General features: G+C 36.5%; 3 protein-coding genes across 3 annotated transcripts; 1 reads left to right on the forward strand and 2 right to left on the reverse strand.

Moving 5' to 3' along the window:
- The first annotated feature begins 1,017 nt into the window (after nt 1-1,017).
- LOC116116419 (myosin-10) lies at nt 1,018-6,471 on the forward strand. The gene is made up of 9 exons (XM_031402485.1): nt 1,018-1,392; nt 1,824-2,024; nt 2,107-2,229; nt 2,407-2,444; nt 2,539-2,647; nt 2,913-5,153; nt 5,391-5,543; nt 5,921-6,000; nt 6,115-6,471. The coding sequence occupies exons 1-9, from the start codon at nt 1,315-1,317 to the stop codon at nt 6,356-6,358; spliced, it is 3,267 nt and encodes a 1,088-aa protein (XP_031258345.1). The 5' UTR covers nt 1,018-1,314; the 3' UTR covers nt 6,359-6,471.
- A 1,607-nt stretch (nt 6,472-8,078) lies between these two features.
- LOC116116402 (protein LURP-one-related 4-like) lies at nt 8,079-8,798 on the reverse strand. Its single transcript, XM_031402473.1, has one exon. It carries the CDS (start codon nt 8,777-8,779, stop codon nt 8,303-8,305), a length of 477 nt encoding a protein of 158 aa, XP_031258333.1. The 5' UTR covers nt 8,780-8,798; the 3' UTR covers nt 8,079-8,302.
- A 6,817-nt stretch (nt 8,799-15,615) lies between these two features.
- LOC116116420 (protein LURP-one-related 4-like) lies at nt 15,616-16,821 on the reverse strand. Its single transcript, XM_031402486.1, has 3 exons — nt 16,504-16,821; nt 16,178-16,402; nt 15,616-16,058 (listed from the first exon to the last, which is right to left on the reverse strand). Exons 1-3 carry the CDS (start codon nt 16,729-16,731, stop codon nt 15,924-15,926), a joined length of 588 nt encoding a protein of 195 aa, XP_031258346.1. The 5' UTR covers nt 16,732-16,821; the 3' UTR covers nt 15,616-15,923.
- Between the last annotated feature and the right edge of the window lie 15 nt (nt 16,822-16,836).

The following is a 16,836-nucleotide window of genomic DNA, read 5'->3' on the forward strand; positions in this document are numbered from 1 at the left end:
TTTTGACTTATGCTATTATGATAATGTCATTGACTTTTGATTTCACCCCACCCCACCAACCTACTTGATCGTCTTTCAGGCTTGATTTGACTTGATTCCGGTGTCACAATCTAACACCACCATCATGATCCTCTTATCTCCCTTTCCAAAACCCTTCTCATCTCTGACCGCGTGTTGCCGCTGTTCGTCCACCACTACAATTTTTTTGTTCATGAGTTCAAATGTGTGGGTAGGTTGGATGAAATCAAAAGTCAAGGGTAATATAGTAATAGCAAAGTTAGAAGTCAAAATTCACTAACAATGTTAGTTTAAGGGTAAAATTTTTGAATAAATACAACCAAAATGTATGAACTTGTGATTCGCTAAGCCTGATGTTTGCTCTAACAACTATTGCTCCATTAATAACTAGAAAAAAAATATATATATATATCGACACATGGGTCCTCATAGAAATGACACATACAAAAATAACCCAATAATGCAATTGCAAAAATTCAATCATCCAGTACGAAATATGTAAACTGACAAATTTGGCATCTCAACCTCCCAATCACAACAAAACGTAGCTCACTGTTCACCTATAAATGAAAGCAAACGTAAACCCAACACAGAAATACAAAAAAATTGTCATTTTCTTTATGTAAAATGGTCCAAATGGACCTCATATTATTATTGTATTTAACATCAAGCTTCTTTTCTCGATTGGACCGTCGTTTTTTAATTTTAATTTTAACCTTGTTAGACCTTCATCACTACACAAATTATTATTCCGATTTTGCCCTCAAGAGCTGGACCACATTTGACAATTATAATATAAGCTAAGCTCGGAAGGGTATGTATGTCAAATCGAACTGTTCCCTTAGCCTAAAACAAATTAATTATTTAATTAAATTAGAGAAATTAACCACAAAGAAGCTTCTTCTTGAATTTTCACTTTAAAAAATAAAATAAAAACACGTGTCAGGTCAGCTTTCTCTAAAGGACTGTTGTTACCTATAAAGAAGAGAAGTGAAACATACGAGCTTTCTCTTTAGATCTGCTCTTTTGTTATCTTCTCCTTCTTTTACTGCCTACACTTCCTACAGCTACTCTTAACGGTCTGACTCGGTCTTCGTCTCTCGTTCTCCGGCTTCAGATTCTACTTTCTCTCCAGCTCCTTTGGACCACTACATTGTATTTTTTTTATATTGTGTTTTGTGCTTGATTGTCTGATTGGTGAGCGTTGGATCGAGTGATTCTGTAAATGGCTGTTTTCCGAGGAGTGTTGCCGGAGCTCCTGTGAGTGTCGGGGTCTCCGGTGGAGCTCCGGTTAAGATGTTCAAGTCAGCTCGATGGAGGTCCGACAAGAACAAGATCAAAGCTATCTTCAAGTTGCAGTTTCATGCAACTCAGGTAACATGTTTAAACATGGCCAATTTTTTGTTTTTTCTAACATCGAATGTGATATGCTTTCTGGTTTCAGCTTTGGAGCTTGTTGAAGATGAGATTTTTTATTTTTTATTTTTTTAAATATTGATAATGGGGATGAGTTGAATTGGGTTCTGTTTGGTTTCCGAGAAAATGTAGCAAAAGAAAAAAAGAATGGAAATTCTCATCCTTCGGGGATTCATAAGTTTAGCAATTTAACTCAATTTTGCAAACAAAAAGAAGAGCGCCTTTGAAAAAGGAGAATGTCGATTTTGTTTTGTTTTCTTTTGATGGGTTATAGTGGCAATTCAATGGAGTGTGAATGAAGAATGGGAACGAAAAAAGAAAATTTTGATTGACGTAATGTGACAATTTGATCATAGGAAATGACGAAATGTGGTTTTTTGAATTATCAGGTGGCACCGTTGGGGGAAAATGCATTGATGATCTCTGTGGTTCCTGGGGATGTGGGAAAGCCAACGGTGAGATCAGAGAAGGCTATAATCGAAAATGGCTGTTGTCGATGGGGAAATCCGATCTATGAGACTGTGAAATTTGCTAGGGAGCTCAAAACTGGGAAGATCAGTGAAAGAATATACCATTTCATTCTCTCAACGGTAAGAAATGTTGCCAAATCTTTATGTTTTATTGTGTAATTTTGTATCTGTTTATGAGGTTTGGTCTTGTCTGTTGTCGTAGGGATTCTCAAAAGCTGGTTTTCTTGGGGAAGTGTCGATCGATTTTGCTGACTATGCTGAGGCAACTAAAGTTTCTACTGTTTCCCTTCCCTTAAAGAATTCACGGTCAAAAGCAGTTTTGCATGTTAGTACTCTCTCTCTCTCTCTCTCTCATATTTATGTCTTTCACAGGAGACAGTCGCGGAACATTTTCAAAAGTTGTCATGTGACCTCTGCTTGCCATTACGGTTGAATGTTAATTTTGCAAATTTTCAATGTTCAGTGAATTGCAAAATTGAACTCTGCCTTTTTCCATTGGTAGGTCTCAATACAAAGGGTTCAAGATAATGTCGATCAAAGGTAAACTGGGGATTTCATTTTTAAATTGTTTACCATCATAAGCTGTGAATAGATTATGATTGCAAATTTTGGTCTTGCTTGAGAAATTGTTCAGAGAAACAGAAGAAAATGAAGATGCAAGCATTAAATACCAAAGTAGGAGTCTGAGGACCCAGTTAAGCAACAGTGAAGCTGAGGAAAGCAATAACAGCAATTCTACAGAAGTAAGATCTCATCTTGCCCAACAAAAGAATATGATTATGTTCTCTTCTTCTTCTTTTATTTATTTTTTCACTCATATTTTCCCATAAGGGACAATGTGTTGGGTCTGAGGAAAACCAGGAGGTGGATTGGTGGCTGTGGGATTTGAAATTTTTGACAATTAGATAGTTTTATTTCTTGGGAACTAGCACTTTTTTTTCCCTTATATTTTCTGGTGCAAATGATCGATAAAAGTATGTTTCTTCTGTGTTTTTCTTTACTTCACAGGATAAATCTCCTAGTAAAACTGTCCCCAGTGCTGAATTGAATGGCAACTTCGGAGCATCTAGTGGATCTGACATTACATTGTCAAGTTCTGAGAGTGATTCTGGGCTCAATACCCCGCGAGACCAGGTCCCTAATAGCTTTCTATCATCCCTGAGCCACACTACAGTGCCCAATAAACTAACAGAAAATACCCAAGTAACAATCTATGAAGAGCATCAGAGATCACAATGGGAGTGGTCAGTCAGTTCAGACCATGGAATAAGTACTGACGACTCCACAAATGGTTTTCAAGACACTTTTTTACGAGAAAGGTCTGAACAGGCTTCAGATAATGAGATTGAAAAACTCAAGTCTGAGCTTGTTGCTTTGACAAGGCAGGCAGATTTGTCAGAGTTGGAATTACAGACTCTGAGAAAGCAAATTGTGAAAGAAAGTAAAAGGGGGCAGGACCTATCCAGGGAAGTTGTCAGCCTGAAAGAGGAGAGAGATCTACTCATGGCGGAATGTGAGAGACTAAAGACTTTTCAGAAGCGTATGGGTGAAGCTAAAGTTAAAAACAGGTTGCAATTTGAGGGCAGGGATCCCTGGGTTCTTATAGAGGAAATCAGACAAGAACTGCAATATGAGAAGGACCTGAATGCAAATCTACGGATACAATTGCAGAAGACTCAGGAATCAAATTCTGAGTTAATGCTTGCTGTACAAGACCTAGATGAAATGTTGGAGCAGAAAAACACGGAGATATCCAATCTTTCCGACAAGTCACGATACCATCAGAATGCTGAAGAGTTGAGGGGAAACATATTTAGGAGTGAGACAGATGATGACGAAGAGCAAAAGGCACTGGAAGAGCTGGTTAAGGAGCACAGAGATGCCAAGGAGACATACAAGCTGGAACAAAGGGTCATGGACCTCTACAGTGAAATAGAGATCTATAGGAGAGATAAAGACGAGCTAGAGATGCAAATGGAGCAGCTTGCCCTTGATTATGAGATACTGAAGCAACAAAATCATGACATCTCATATAAATTAGAGCAAAGTCAGCTGCAGGAACAACTGAAGATGCAGTATGAATGTTCTTCTTCATTTGCTAATACAGGTGAACTTGAAACCCAGATTGAGAATTTGGAGAGTGAACTCAAAAAGCAGTCAAAAGAATTCTCTGATTCTTTGGCCACCATAAAAGACCTTGAAGCCCATATCAAGGACTTGGAGGAAGACTTGGAGAAGCAGGGACTAGTATATGAAGCTGATCTGGCAGCTGTGACACGTGCCAAAATTGAGCAGGAGCAAAGAGCAATTCAAGCTGAGGAAGCCTTGCGAAAGACAAGATTGAAAAATGCTAACACAGCTGAGAGGCTACAGGAGGAATTTAGAAGGCTCTCTGCACAAATGGCCTCTACGTTTGATGCAAATGAGAAGGTGGCTATGAAAGCCTTTGCAGAAGCTAGTGAATTGCGCACACAGAAAAGCCAACTTGAAGAAATGCTCAGGAAAGCTCGTGAAGAGCTCCTATCAGTGAGAGATGATTATGAGACAAAACTACGTGAACTTTCCGACCAATTAAATAAGAAAACAGAGCAGATAGAGCAGCTATTAGATGATATTGACCATATATCCAAGAAGCTTGAACAGCAACAGAAGCACGAGGAAGAAGTTTGTGGGGCTCTCTCCATGGAGATTTTACAGCTAAAATCTGAGATTGAAAAACTCAGGACAAGCAATGATCTTCTCTCTGAAAAAGCAGAACAGAAAGAAAGTTTGAGAGTTGAATTGGAAGAAATGAAGACATCAGTTAAGGAGAGTGAGCTGCTGTTACAAAAAGGGAATATGGAGAGACATGAACTCGCAAGTCAAGTTGCTTTATTGAAGAAGGAGGCAGAGAAATCACAGGAGGAGCTACTGAGAATAAGGCATCTCAAGGATGAAAAGGAGGCAGCATTTGAACTCTTAAAATCAGAGCTCGAAGTGCACAAGGCTCAGTGTAGTGACTTGAAACATTCTTTATTTGAGGACGAGTTAGAGAAAGAAAAACTTAGAAAGCAGATATTTCAGTTAAAGGGTGACCTTAAGAAGAAGGAAGATGCATATACCATTCTCGAGAAGAAGATGAAGGATGGCAACAGAAGAGGATCAATTTCTGATGGAACAAGAACTTCTCTAAGAAACAATAAACCTGCTCCAGTTGCTCAAGGATCTAAAGAGGTTGCCAGTTTGAGAGAAAAGATAAAAATGCTTGAGGTAAATGTACTACTCAAAATAGTATATGAAATTGAATATTTGAGTTGAATATGTTTGTCTTAACTGCAAAATTTGTGTGGGTGTCTGAATTTATCAATGGTTTAGCACTACAAAAAGATGATCCTGACATTCCTGCTCATACCTGATAATGTTTTATGGAAATTTGTTTCTTCACTTTTTTATTATAGTTGTGATGGACATAGTGAACTGGGTACTGATGATTGTTTTGTTTGCCAGGGACAAATAAAGTCAAGGGAGACTGCTTTGGAGACCTCAACAAATTCATTTTTAGAGAAGGAAAAGGATCTTCGCACCAAGATCGAAGAATTGGAGTGCAGAGTGGAGGAGTTCAATCAGAATAGCAGTTTATGCAAATTATCATTTGAAAAGGTTGGCAACTTTATAAATCATGTAATGCTTCAGATACATGCATATATTCATAAAACGGACAATTTAAGGGCAATTGCAGTCACTGTATGCTCAGTGAGGAACATTCATCAGAATGTACTGATAATATCATAATAAATCATGACAAACTATGTATAACCTGTTCATTTCTTTTGTCATGGTTTGAGGGCTTGTTTAAGTCTTCACATCCTGTGCGTTGAGCAAATATCCAATTCTGATAAATGCTTTGGGTTATTTTCAATTGAACGTCTTCAAGGTCCTGAGTTTATTTCAAAGTTGAACTTCTTATATTTGCTTTATTAGTGCTACAAAGTGAAAGTTCTACATTAATTTCTGCAATGTTTCATTTTGTGACACAGGTAGCTGAAGAAATAAAAAGCCAGAGCAGTTCATCATGCCAGTTCAAAGAAAATGGAAATATCATGCCACCAGTCAATAGGTATGGACTTGAGGAATGAAAATTTGTTTTCTATGATTCTGTTTTGATATCATGATAACAAAACTACCTGTTACCACTTTCTAGTGAAATACTGATCATTACTGTTCTTCGCAGCAACGATGATAATTTATCTGAGAAAGAACTGAAACCATCTACCATCGAAAATAAAAATGGCAACCTCGATGACATGTTAACTGAATTAGCATCTCTGAAGGAAAAAAACAAATCCATGGAAAGCGAGCTGAAGGATATGCAAGAGAGATATTCAGAGATAAGTCTCAAGTTTGCCGAGGTAGAAGGTGAAAGACAACAGCTTGTGATGACGGTTCGCAACCTCAAGAATGCCAAGAAGAGCTGATAACCGTTTCCTTGTTTATACACCGAAACCTATATACAATGTATAGTTGCTGCAGCTGCGCCGTGCCTTCCCAAAGAAAAACAAACATAGACGTGGCGGTTCTATCAGACTATCAGAGTGAATAAATTAAATTGTACAAATCTTATACAAGTTTACCTTGTAGTTTCCATAGGTAGTAATTGTCTTCAGTATCTTATTCATGTTGTTTTCGTAATCTTTTTTTTCCTTTGGTTTAAAGTTTGTCATGATATATGTGAAGATTTATCATTAATATATTCATTCTTTTCTCCTCGTAAACAGTGTAAGCTAGTCACTCTTTACTCTTAGCAGAATTACAGCTTCCATGTTTCTAATCCATTATACATATACATTAAGGCAAATGGATACCAGTTTCGGTTTTACAAAACTATCAGGCTACTACTTATTTGGTCAAAAACATCGTTCAGTTGGAACATATTGGGCAAAGAAAAGAATCTTTGGCTCAGTGATCCAGCTGATGAACTTTGACAGTTTGATTGCTTGCTTCTGGTAACTCTCATTTGTAAAATCAACACGTAACACAAAATATGATCCAACGCCCCTTGGCCAAATAAATAAATGAATGAAACCTGATGTTTCCTTGTAGTACAAGTGATCTATACCGTTAAGGATTCTTTTTTTTCCCTGATATATTTTTAAAAAGTTAACACTATTTCCTTTACATGCATGTTCCAATATGCTTGGGTTGATTATTTAATAGCACTATGATTCTGATGAAACCCCACATTATCAAAAATAGATTGGTCATATTGGATCCATCTCTATTTTAGTAAGCTATGAGATCCATTTGGACTTGAAAGTATTATACAGTGAGAAGATTGAGGGAAGCTTCCACCAATAGAATATATGTATATATTTTTTATGATTTAGTTTATGTGCACACCTCAATTAATTCATCGAGATCCTGAAACTACTGGTCTAGTAAGAGCTTTAGTGATTATCCTTATTAGTCTATTAGCAACTGAGGAGGGACTCGAACTGAGGATCTCTATCGAACCACTTGGTCACCCAGAGGTAATTAATAGAATATTTTTTCCTTTTCTTTTCTAGGAATTTTGTAGTCAGAAATCAGAATATAATAGTTGTTATCAAGGATAGGGACTGACATTATATGTTTAGTTTTCAGTTGACTAGATGTTTTTTGTGCCGAAAGTGCATACATCTGCTTGTTAAACTAATTCATCTAATATAATTAAATCCAATATCTTAAATAAAAGGAAAACTTATACGAGCAACCTCATCACCTCGTTAAGTTTATTATGGAAATAATGCTAGTCCCAACTCTATCATTTTGTCAACTACTGAATCATTATTTAAGAGTACAAGGGTAACCTTACCCACCCTCCGGTAGGCTATGCTGTCATTTGTTAAAGCATAGTCAGAGATAAGCAGTGCAAAAATAAATCCCTGGAAACATGTACGTTACCTTTTCAATCTTCTTAGTTTTTCAATTTCCATTCGGCTTATTACTTCTACAAGCCAAGCCAAAGTTTCAGATTTCATTACTGTGAAGAAAATTAAAAAGGGAATTTTTTTTTTTCTTCCAAAAATACTGGATTAATTGATCCTTGAACAAATTCAGATGCCTTTATAAACACAGAAATTAATGAAAACATTCTAAGATTTCTTCTATACCACACTATGATATTGGATTTACAACAACAACAACAAAAAATGCTATAAGAGTCAGTTTCTCAGGTACAAATGGTTGAAATTCCCATTCACAGATTAGTTAGTTTCTTTCAAGGTTGGAAGAAAAAATAAAAAAATCTCTGTACCATGTTGGTTTGATGTTGCAACTAAGTTAAGAAACCATGGGACAATTTTGAAGGGCATTTACAATCTGTAATGCATCAATCCATACACGGTCACAAGAGCCATCATAAGAGAATGATCTACATGAGGCTACACCACCAAACTTAACACATCTTCTCCAAGAACTACCCGTGAAGATGACTTCTTTCGTCTTGCCTCAGCAAAAACACCTCCCCTGCAGTCTATTATCTTGAATGCGGATTTACCAGCCAAGGCTTCCAATGTATAGCAACCAGCTTCAGCATTCACATGACCCTTTTTGGTTACTTTAAACTTCGGTTTCTCTTTATTCAAGCTTGAACTATCTCCTTTATAACCCTCCCACCTTCCCAAAAACCATACCCTTCGGAGAATTGTGTACAGAACCTTGCCTCGGAGATCCATGACATAAACTTCATTGCTGCCTTTCTTTTCATAGTTATCTACACGGTAAACGATCTCGCCGTTTTCATTGTAAACGGTGCATCCATTCGCTTGCATCACAAGAGATTTCATCCATATGGTAAATGATTCTCTCTTCGAAGAAACCTTGGGCACAACAGGTGGGAGAGGATGAACCTTGGCCATTAATTTCACTTTTGAGAGAGAAGTTGTCTGCTTTGAGAAGGAAGAGATCAGTCAATGAAGATACTTGCTATGAGAGTAAAGCTTCAATGATGTTTAAATGGAGAATTACACTTTTAAGGCCCAGAGTAGAATAACTTCCAAGTTTTGTATATAAAATTTGGATGAGATGAGTCATAAATTCACCACGTTTATGGTAAGCACATATGGGATATGGCTACAGAAAAATAATTGTAAATAAATGAGTTCAGTTACATAAGTATGATGATCAGATTCTTTTCTATATTTTTTGTGATCTTGTCGAACTAACAAGTCTATATATATATATAAAACAATATCATAAATTAACGCAGGGTATCCTCCATTATTCAGATCATGAAAACAGCAAGTTGCATTATTCTGTAGATTTAATCATTTAGATTGCTTTATCTTATTCATATCCGTTTACTGATTACCTCATTAGCTTTTTTGTAATTTATCTTTATGTATTCAAATACTTTTCTATATTTCTTCTTTCATTTTTGTTTTATTCTTTTCAAAGCCAAACAGCCATGACGAGCTAGTAGTGGTCGGTTCTATGCTTCTGTCGATTGTAACTATTGAAACAGTGATATTTTGCTGGAAATTTGACAGGATGTTCAGTTGGCTTTTGAAATATTTTTGGAGCTAAAGAAGCACTCAGTCTGCCTGCTGTCTATCATGAATAGAGTTGTTATGGTTGTTAGATTTTGGTGATATGTTTAGGTGCTCTCAGCTAAGATTAAGGGTGTATTAGTTGTAAATCTTGTTTTTAAATTTCAAACCTATAATTGTACTGGTTAGTTGGTGTAACAGTAAGCATTTTGGTTGTATAAAACTGTAATGTGAATTGCAATGAAATATAACTTCTCTCAACTCAATTTCCTCTCCTCTTTCCTTAGTATTCACCGGCACTAAACACCTACAATTGGTATCAGAGCTATACTAAAACCTAAAATCTCTCCCTCCCACATTCAATCATCCATCTTAGCTTAAGAACATTTTGTTCTAGTCTTCTTATTCTTCCTGCTTCAATTATCTAAACTGAACCAATGACTGCTTAATCAGCCTTGATGTTACCTCCAGTGTTCAATGGAGAACATTATCATATATGGGCTGTAAAATGAAGGTTTTTCTCAAGGTCAAGGGCTGTGACAGTATGTGGAAGAGAACAGGCAGCCACCGCTATTGGGATCGAATCCCACTCTGAATCAGATTCGAATGCTTGAAGAAGAAGCTGCCAAGGCATCGAGAGCCCTATCCCATATCCATGCTACTGTAACAGACCTTGTATTCACAAGGATTATGGCATATGAAACTCCAAATGAGGCTTGGGATAAGTTGAGAGAGGAATACATGGGAAGCAACACAACAAGAAATACGCAGCTGCTGAATCTAAGAAGAGAGTTTGAGATGTGGTGGAGGCAAGAATCAGAGAAGGTTAAGGATTATGTTGACAGGTTGATGAGTGTTGTCAACAAAATTAGGCTGCTAGGAGTGAAGTTGATAGATAAGAGAGTTATGGAGAAGGTCTTGGTAAGCTTGTCTGAAAGAATTGAGTCCAAAATCTCCTCTCTTAAGGACTCAAGGGATATGGGGTAGATTACTCTTACAGAGTTGGTTCATGCATTGCAAGCATAAAAGCAAATAAGACTTTTGAGGCAAGAAGATGCAAGTGAGGGTGCAATGATGGCGACTCACAAAAGTAAATCAGTTAAGGGAACAATAGGAGATATGTCGGTGATAAAAAAGGGAAAGAAAGAAGCAATGGTCAGTGGGGAAAACCAGGTGGGATGAAAGAATATCCACCTTGCTCTCACTGTAAAAGGAAGGGACATTCTGGGAAAAGATGCTGGTTTAGGCCAGGGATACAATGCAGTGCTTGCAAACAATTTGGCCATATAGAGAGGATTTGCAAGAACAAATGAGAGCAATCCCAATAGCAAGCCCAGGTGACTGATGATCAACAACCAGAGCAAGGGACATAACAACTATTTGTAGCCTCATGTAGTGCAACACTAACAAGTTATGGAGACTGGTTGGTTGATAGTGGATGGACAAACCATATTACAAACCATATGACACCAAACCTGCAGGACTTTTTCAAATTGAATCTAGCACATCAGTCCAGAATCAAGGTTGCAAATGGTGAGTTTGTTGAAGAAAATGGAAAGGGAGACGTTGCTGTCCAGACTTCAACAGGTACAAAACTCATTACCAATGTACTTTATGCACCCGAAATTAATCAAAGTCTTCTTAGTGTAGGACAAATGTTGGAAAATAATTATGTTTTGCATTTTGAGAATCAAACCTGTCAAATTTTGGACAGTAAAGGGTGTGAACTGATGAGAGTTAAAATGGTGGGAAAGAGCTTCCCTATTAAGTGGAAAAAAAAAACTGAAGTTAGAGCTTGTAATGTAAGGGTAGATGAGTTTGAGAAATGGCATAAGAGACTTGGTCACTTTCATTATCAAGGTCTCAAGGAAATTCAAACCAAAAAATTGGTCCAGAATATGCCTGAAATAGAGGAGAGTAAGATTGTATGTCTAGCTTGTCAACTTGGCAAGTTGAGTAGGCAGCATTTCCCTGCAAACCAAGCTTGGAGAGCAGCTGAAAAACTTTAGCTTATTTATACAGACGTGTGTGGTCCTATGGAGACATTGTCATTGAGTGGAAGTAGGTATTTGTATTGTTTATAGATGATTGGTCCAGGATGTGTTGGGTGTACTTTTTGAAGCAAAAATGAGAGGTAGCTGGTGTGTTTAAGCAATTTAAGCAGCTGGTGGAAAACCAAACTGGAAAAACTATCAAAACCTTGAGAAGTGACAATGGTACTGAATACACTTCTCAAGAGTTTGAGCAAGTATGGAAGGAAGTGGGAATTAGGCATCAATATAGCAGCCCCTACACTCCACAGCAAAATGGAGTCAGTGAGAGAAAGAACATATCAGTTATGGAGATGGAAAGGTGTATGGTGGCTGAGAAGAAGTTGCCAAAGAATTTTTAGGCAGAAGCTATCAACACAATAGTGTTCCTGCTCAATAGGCTTCCCATAAAAGTCTTAGTCAGCAAAACCCCATATGAAGCCTGGTATGGAGTTAAACCAGCAGTAGACAGTCTCAAAGTATTTGGGAGCATATGTTACATTTTAGTTCCAACAACAAAAAGATCTAAGCTAGATGAGAAGGCCTTAATTGGCATTTTTATTGGCTATAGTAGCCAACCCAAAGCCTATAGGTTGTATGTTGCAGAAACCAAAATAATTTTGATTTCCAGGGATGTCAAAATAGATGAGGATGGAGTTTGGAATTGGGAAGAAAGTAGAGTTGATGTGGAGACAAAACCAAAATGGACAGAAGCTGCTGGTGATCAGATTCTTGAAGATGATGAGAGTGATGCAGAAGAGGAACTCTCGGTTAGAGGTACCAGACCTTTAGCTGAGGTTTATGAGAGATGCAACATGGCTTCACTTGAACCAACAAGCTACTTTAAAGCAACAAAATCAGAGGTTTAGAGAATTACCATAAAGGAGGAGCTGACAATGATTGAGAATAACCAAACTTGGAACCTGGTAGACAGACCTCAGAATAAAAAAGCAATCCAAGTTAAATGGATTTTCAAGAGGAAACTCAATCCGGATGGCTTAGTACTTAAACACAAAGCTAGGCTAGTTGTCAAAGGTTTTGCTCAATAATATGAAGTTGACTTCTTGGATACCTTTGCACCAGTTGCTAGGCATGATACAATTAGATTATTACTTGCAGTGGCAGCATAGTTTGGATGGAAAATCTTTCAGTTGGACATTAAATCAACCTTCCTCAATGGATGGCTGAATTAGGAAATATATGTTGAACAGCCAGAAGGTTACAAGATCAGAGGAAGAGAATATAAAGTCTATCTCCTAAAGAATGCCTTGTATGGCCTGAAACAGGCACCAAGGGCTTGGTATAACAGGATCAATGATCACTTATTGAGCTTGGATTTTGTGAGAAGTCCAAATGAGCATACATTGTATGTTAGAAAGATTGATAAAGATGTGATGATTATCTCTTTGTATGTTGATGATCTTCTTGTGCCAGGGAGTAAGCCAACTTAGCTGGAGGAGTTCAAGAAATCCATGCTTGATGAGTTTGAGATGACAGATTTACGAGAAATGTCTTACTTTCTCAGGATGCAGGTTTATCAAAGTTCAACTGGAATTTTTGTTAACCAAGAGAAGTATGCAAGTGAAGTTTTAAGGAAATTCAATATGGAGAATTGCAAATTAGTGGACATTCCATTGGTTCCTAATCAAAAGCTGTCAAAAGATGATAATGCAGAAAGTGTTGATGAAGGGCAGTATAGGAGTTTGATTGGCTGCTTACTGTACCTAATAGCAACTGGACCTGATATCATGTTTGCTACAAGTTTGTTGTCTAGGTTTATGAATCAGCCCAAGGAAACACACTTCAAAGTTGCAAAAAGAGTGCTAAGATATGTGAAAGGTAGCACCAACTTTGGAGTATGGTTTAGGAGGTCAGAAAACTTTGAATTGGTGGGATTTTCTGATAGTGATTGGGGTGGTTCTATGGAAGACATGAGGAACACTTTAGGGTATGCCTTCTTCCTGAATTATGGTACAATCTGCTAGCTCTCAAAAAAGTAGGAAACCGTGGCACAATCCACAACAGAAGTATAATGCATTTCGGTTGCAGCTGTTGTGAATCAAGCTGTTTGGCTGAGAAAATTTTTGGAAGATTTGAAACTGAAGCAAAGACATCCTACTGCAATTATGTGTGACAATCAATCGGCTATGGTTATGGCTAAAAATCCAGTTCATCATGGAAGAACTAAACACATAAAGATCAAGTTCTATGCGGTTAGAGAAGCTGAGTAAGAAGGGAAAGTTAAGCTGGTTCATAGCAGAGGTGATGATCAAGTGGCTGATATCTTGACTAAAGGATTTTCCAAAACCAAGTTTGAAGACTTTAGGCTCAAACTTGGTGTTTCCAGCAAAAATATCAAGGAGGAGTGTTGAAACAGTGATATTTTGCTGGAAATTTGACTGGAAATTCAGTTGGCTTTTGAAATATTTTTGGCGCCAAAGAAGCACTCTGTCTGCCATGAATGGAGCTACTGTGGTTGTTAGATTTTGGTGACATGTTTAGGTGCTCTCAGCTAAGATTAAGGGTGTATCAGTTATAAATCTTGTTTTTAAATTTCAAACCTATAATTGTATTGATTAGTTGGAGTAACAGTAAACATTTTGGTTGTATAAAACTGTAATGTGAATTGCAATGAAATATAACTTTTCTCTCAACTCAATTTCCTCTCCTCTTTCCTGAGTATTCACCGGCACTAAACACCTACAGTAACAATTACTTGGTTTCATGTGCCGAAATCTCAGAAAGAAGTGTTTACTTGTAAGGGTTGGGCTAATAATGTTGACCAAAATGTAAAGAAAGAATGAAAGCCTCTTCTGCTTGTCATATTGAGTTATTCCCGACAAGGTGTGGACTTTGATGAGAACGATGCCAACTCGATCAGCTAGATTGCTTGTTCTTGGTTCCTTTCCGTTCTACCATCCAAGATATTTTTCATAATAATTTAAGATGAAGAATATCCCATGTGATCCAAGAGACAGACTATATATTTATTACTTAAGTAGATTAAATATATCGCAATCAGATTCAGATTTTGCTCAAAATTAGATCACCACTCTCATCTATCACCATATATAAACACATAATTTAAAGGGTATTTACTGTGATAGACTTAGCTCACCTTAATTCGGAATCGGAAGCACTATATTGACAAGATTTAATCATGTATCTATTGTAACACCAATGAAAATGAAAAGAATAAAAGATTAGTTTATAATTAACTTTGAAATATAATTAGAATATCATATGTATTTTTCACGTTGGTATACTTGATCGATCACATTTAATACATGTACATATATGTGGAGATGGAGAGAACTTATACGTTAACGATTTATTTAATTTGCATATTTTAGTGTGATGATCAGCACACAAATTAACGCAATGGAAACATGAAGGTAATTAATTAACTTTTTTCTTAATTAAATCAAGAGTATTTCAAGTTAATTTTCCTTCCTTTACATTATATTACTTGAGGGCTTTGATATATATGTTATGAGGAAAGGAGTTTCAATTATTTCTTTGGTTTTCTAGTGAATTTAATTAAACATATCTTACTTCGAAACTCCAACATATATATGCTCTATGCTCTATTGATCGATCGTTGATCAGAATGTCCTTATGTATGTATATAGTGTTTGTCAAAGTAGATTTTTCAATTATTTATGATGTAAAAGTGACGTATTAATTCCCAACTTTATGAAGTTGATGACATTGAATGAAACGGGCAGTAGCAAAAATCGCATAATTAAACTCAGAATATGCACAATATGCACATGGAAAATGTTGAGTTACGAATGTTAAATGTTTATGTAACAATTAACATGTAAAATGGCTTAGTCGCTTCTGCATGCGATTCACAACTCTCAGCTGAGAGATGTCAAAGAAGATAGCACACCGGAACAAAAAGATAAAGCCCTTTTTGGGTTGCCATAGTTGAGTGAAGAACTTTAATATCATATTCCTTTACTGGTTTTCAGGTTGCTAGTTTCCATAGATCAAGAGAAAGTAAGAGATAATGAAAGAAAATTCTGGAGAGTTTGAGAGAACTGAAAGAATGATAAAAAAAATTGGCTTAATTAAAAGAAGAGCATGTTTAAATTAATATGCTCATTTTATGTACAGTAATTGGTTTGTCATTGTACAATGGATTAGGATGAGATCACCAGGATCTTTCTCATGAGAGCAGATTATTATTTTTCATGCTCAACCATTTATCAAAACAATCTGTAGGAGAAATGAAACTAGTATATGCTTGCAATTGCAAGTTCGAAGAAACATCAGGTTTAAGAAGTTGAATAAATTGAATACAGAATATAAGAATACATGTCTCTATATATTTCTTTTCTCTTTGTGTTAATTTCCATAATCTTTCTAATTTATACATAGCAGTATTCCTAGCTATCCTTTCAGGTTTTTCGAAAGGAAAATAAGAAAACACTAAAAACATCCCGCTCTGCAAAATTGTTCTTGAGAAGATTAATTATTTACATTTTTCGATTGACCAATCCATAGACGGTGACGAGAGCTACGATGAAGGAATGATCAACATAGGGTTCCACTCTCAAAGTCAATACGTCTTCTCCTAACAAGATTCCTGAAGACGACTGCTTTTGATTTGCCTGCAGAAGCATTCTATAATATAAATACCCATTTCCGATAAGAAAAAACAAAAAAAAAAAAAAAAACCCAAAAATATATGGATTGTTTTTGTAATGATCAAAACAAATTAAAAACTAACCTCTGCAATAATATTTCCGTCGTTGTTCACTATCTTAAAATCTGCTTTGCCAGCTGACGATCTCACCATCCAATAATTATCATGCCCAGCACTAACTTTACAAGCTAAATCTCCCATAAAAAAGTATTTACAATACTTTTTTACTTTAAACCACGGCTTTTCCTTCTTTACGGTACTGCTGCTGCTCCATTTATAGCCCTCCCAACGTTCAAAAGCCAATAATTTCTGCAAAAATATATATCGATAATTAAGAATATGTCATTCCATAAATATGACATCGCAACACTTGCTCTGTATATAATTGTTCAACTTAATTAGGATAGTACCTTTCTTTTTATAGTGAAGAGAACTTTGCCGCGGAGATCCATGAGATAAACTTCGTTTCTGCATTTTTTGTCATAGTTATCAACGCGATAGACAATCTGGCCATCAGAATCAAAAACCGTGCAACCATTTGAATGGCATAAAAGAGACTTCATCCATATTGTGAATGACTCTCTTTTTAAAGTCAGGTAAGGAGAAACAATGGGTGCTTTAGGGTAAACTTTAGCCATGAATTGAAATTCTGCAAGGAAAAACAAATATGAGCATAGGAATTAATAGTTGATCTGCAAGAGCAAGACAGCTAATTTATATTCCTAGAAATGGGGTGTACGACT

This window comes from Pistacia vera, unplaced genomic scaffold (assembly GCF_008641045.1).
Source record: "Pistacia vera cultivar Batoury unplaced genomic scaffold, PisVer_v2 Contig771, whole genome shotgun sequence".
Classification (NCBI taxonomy): domain Eukaryota; kingdom Viridiplantae; phylum Streptophyta; class Magnoliopsida; order Sapindales; family Anacardiaceae; genus Pistacia; species Pistacia vera.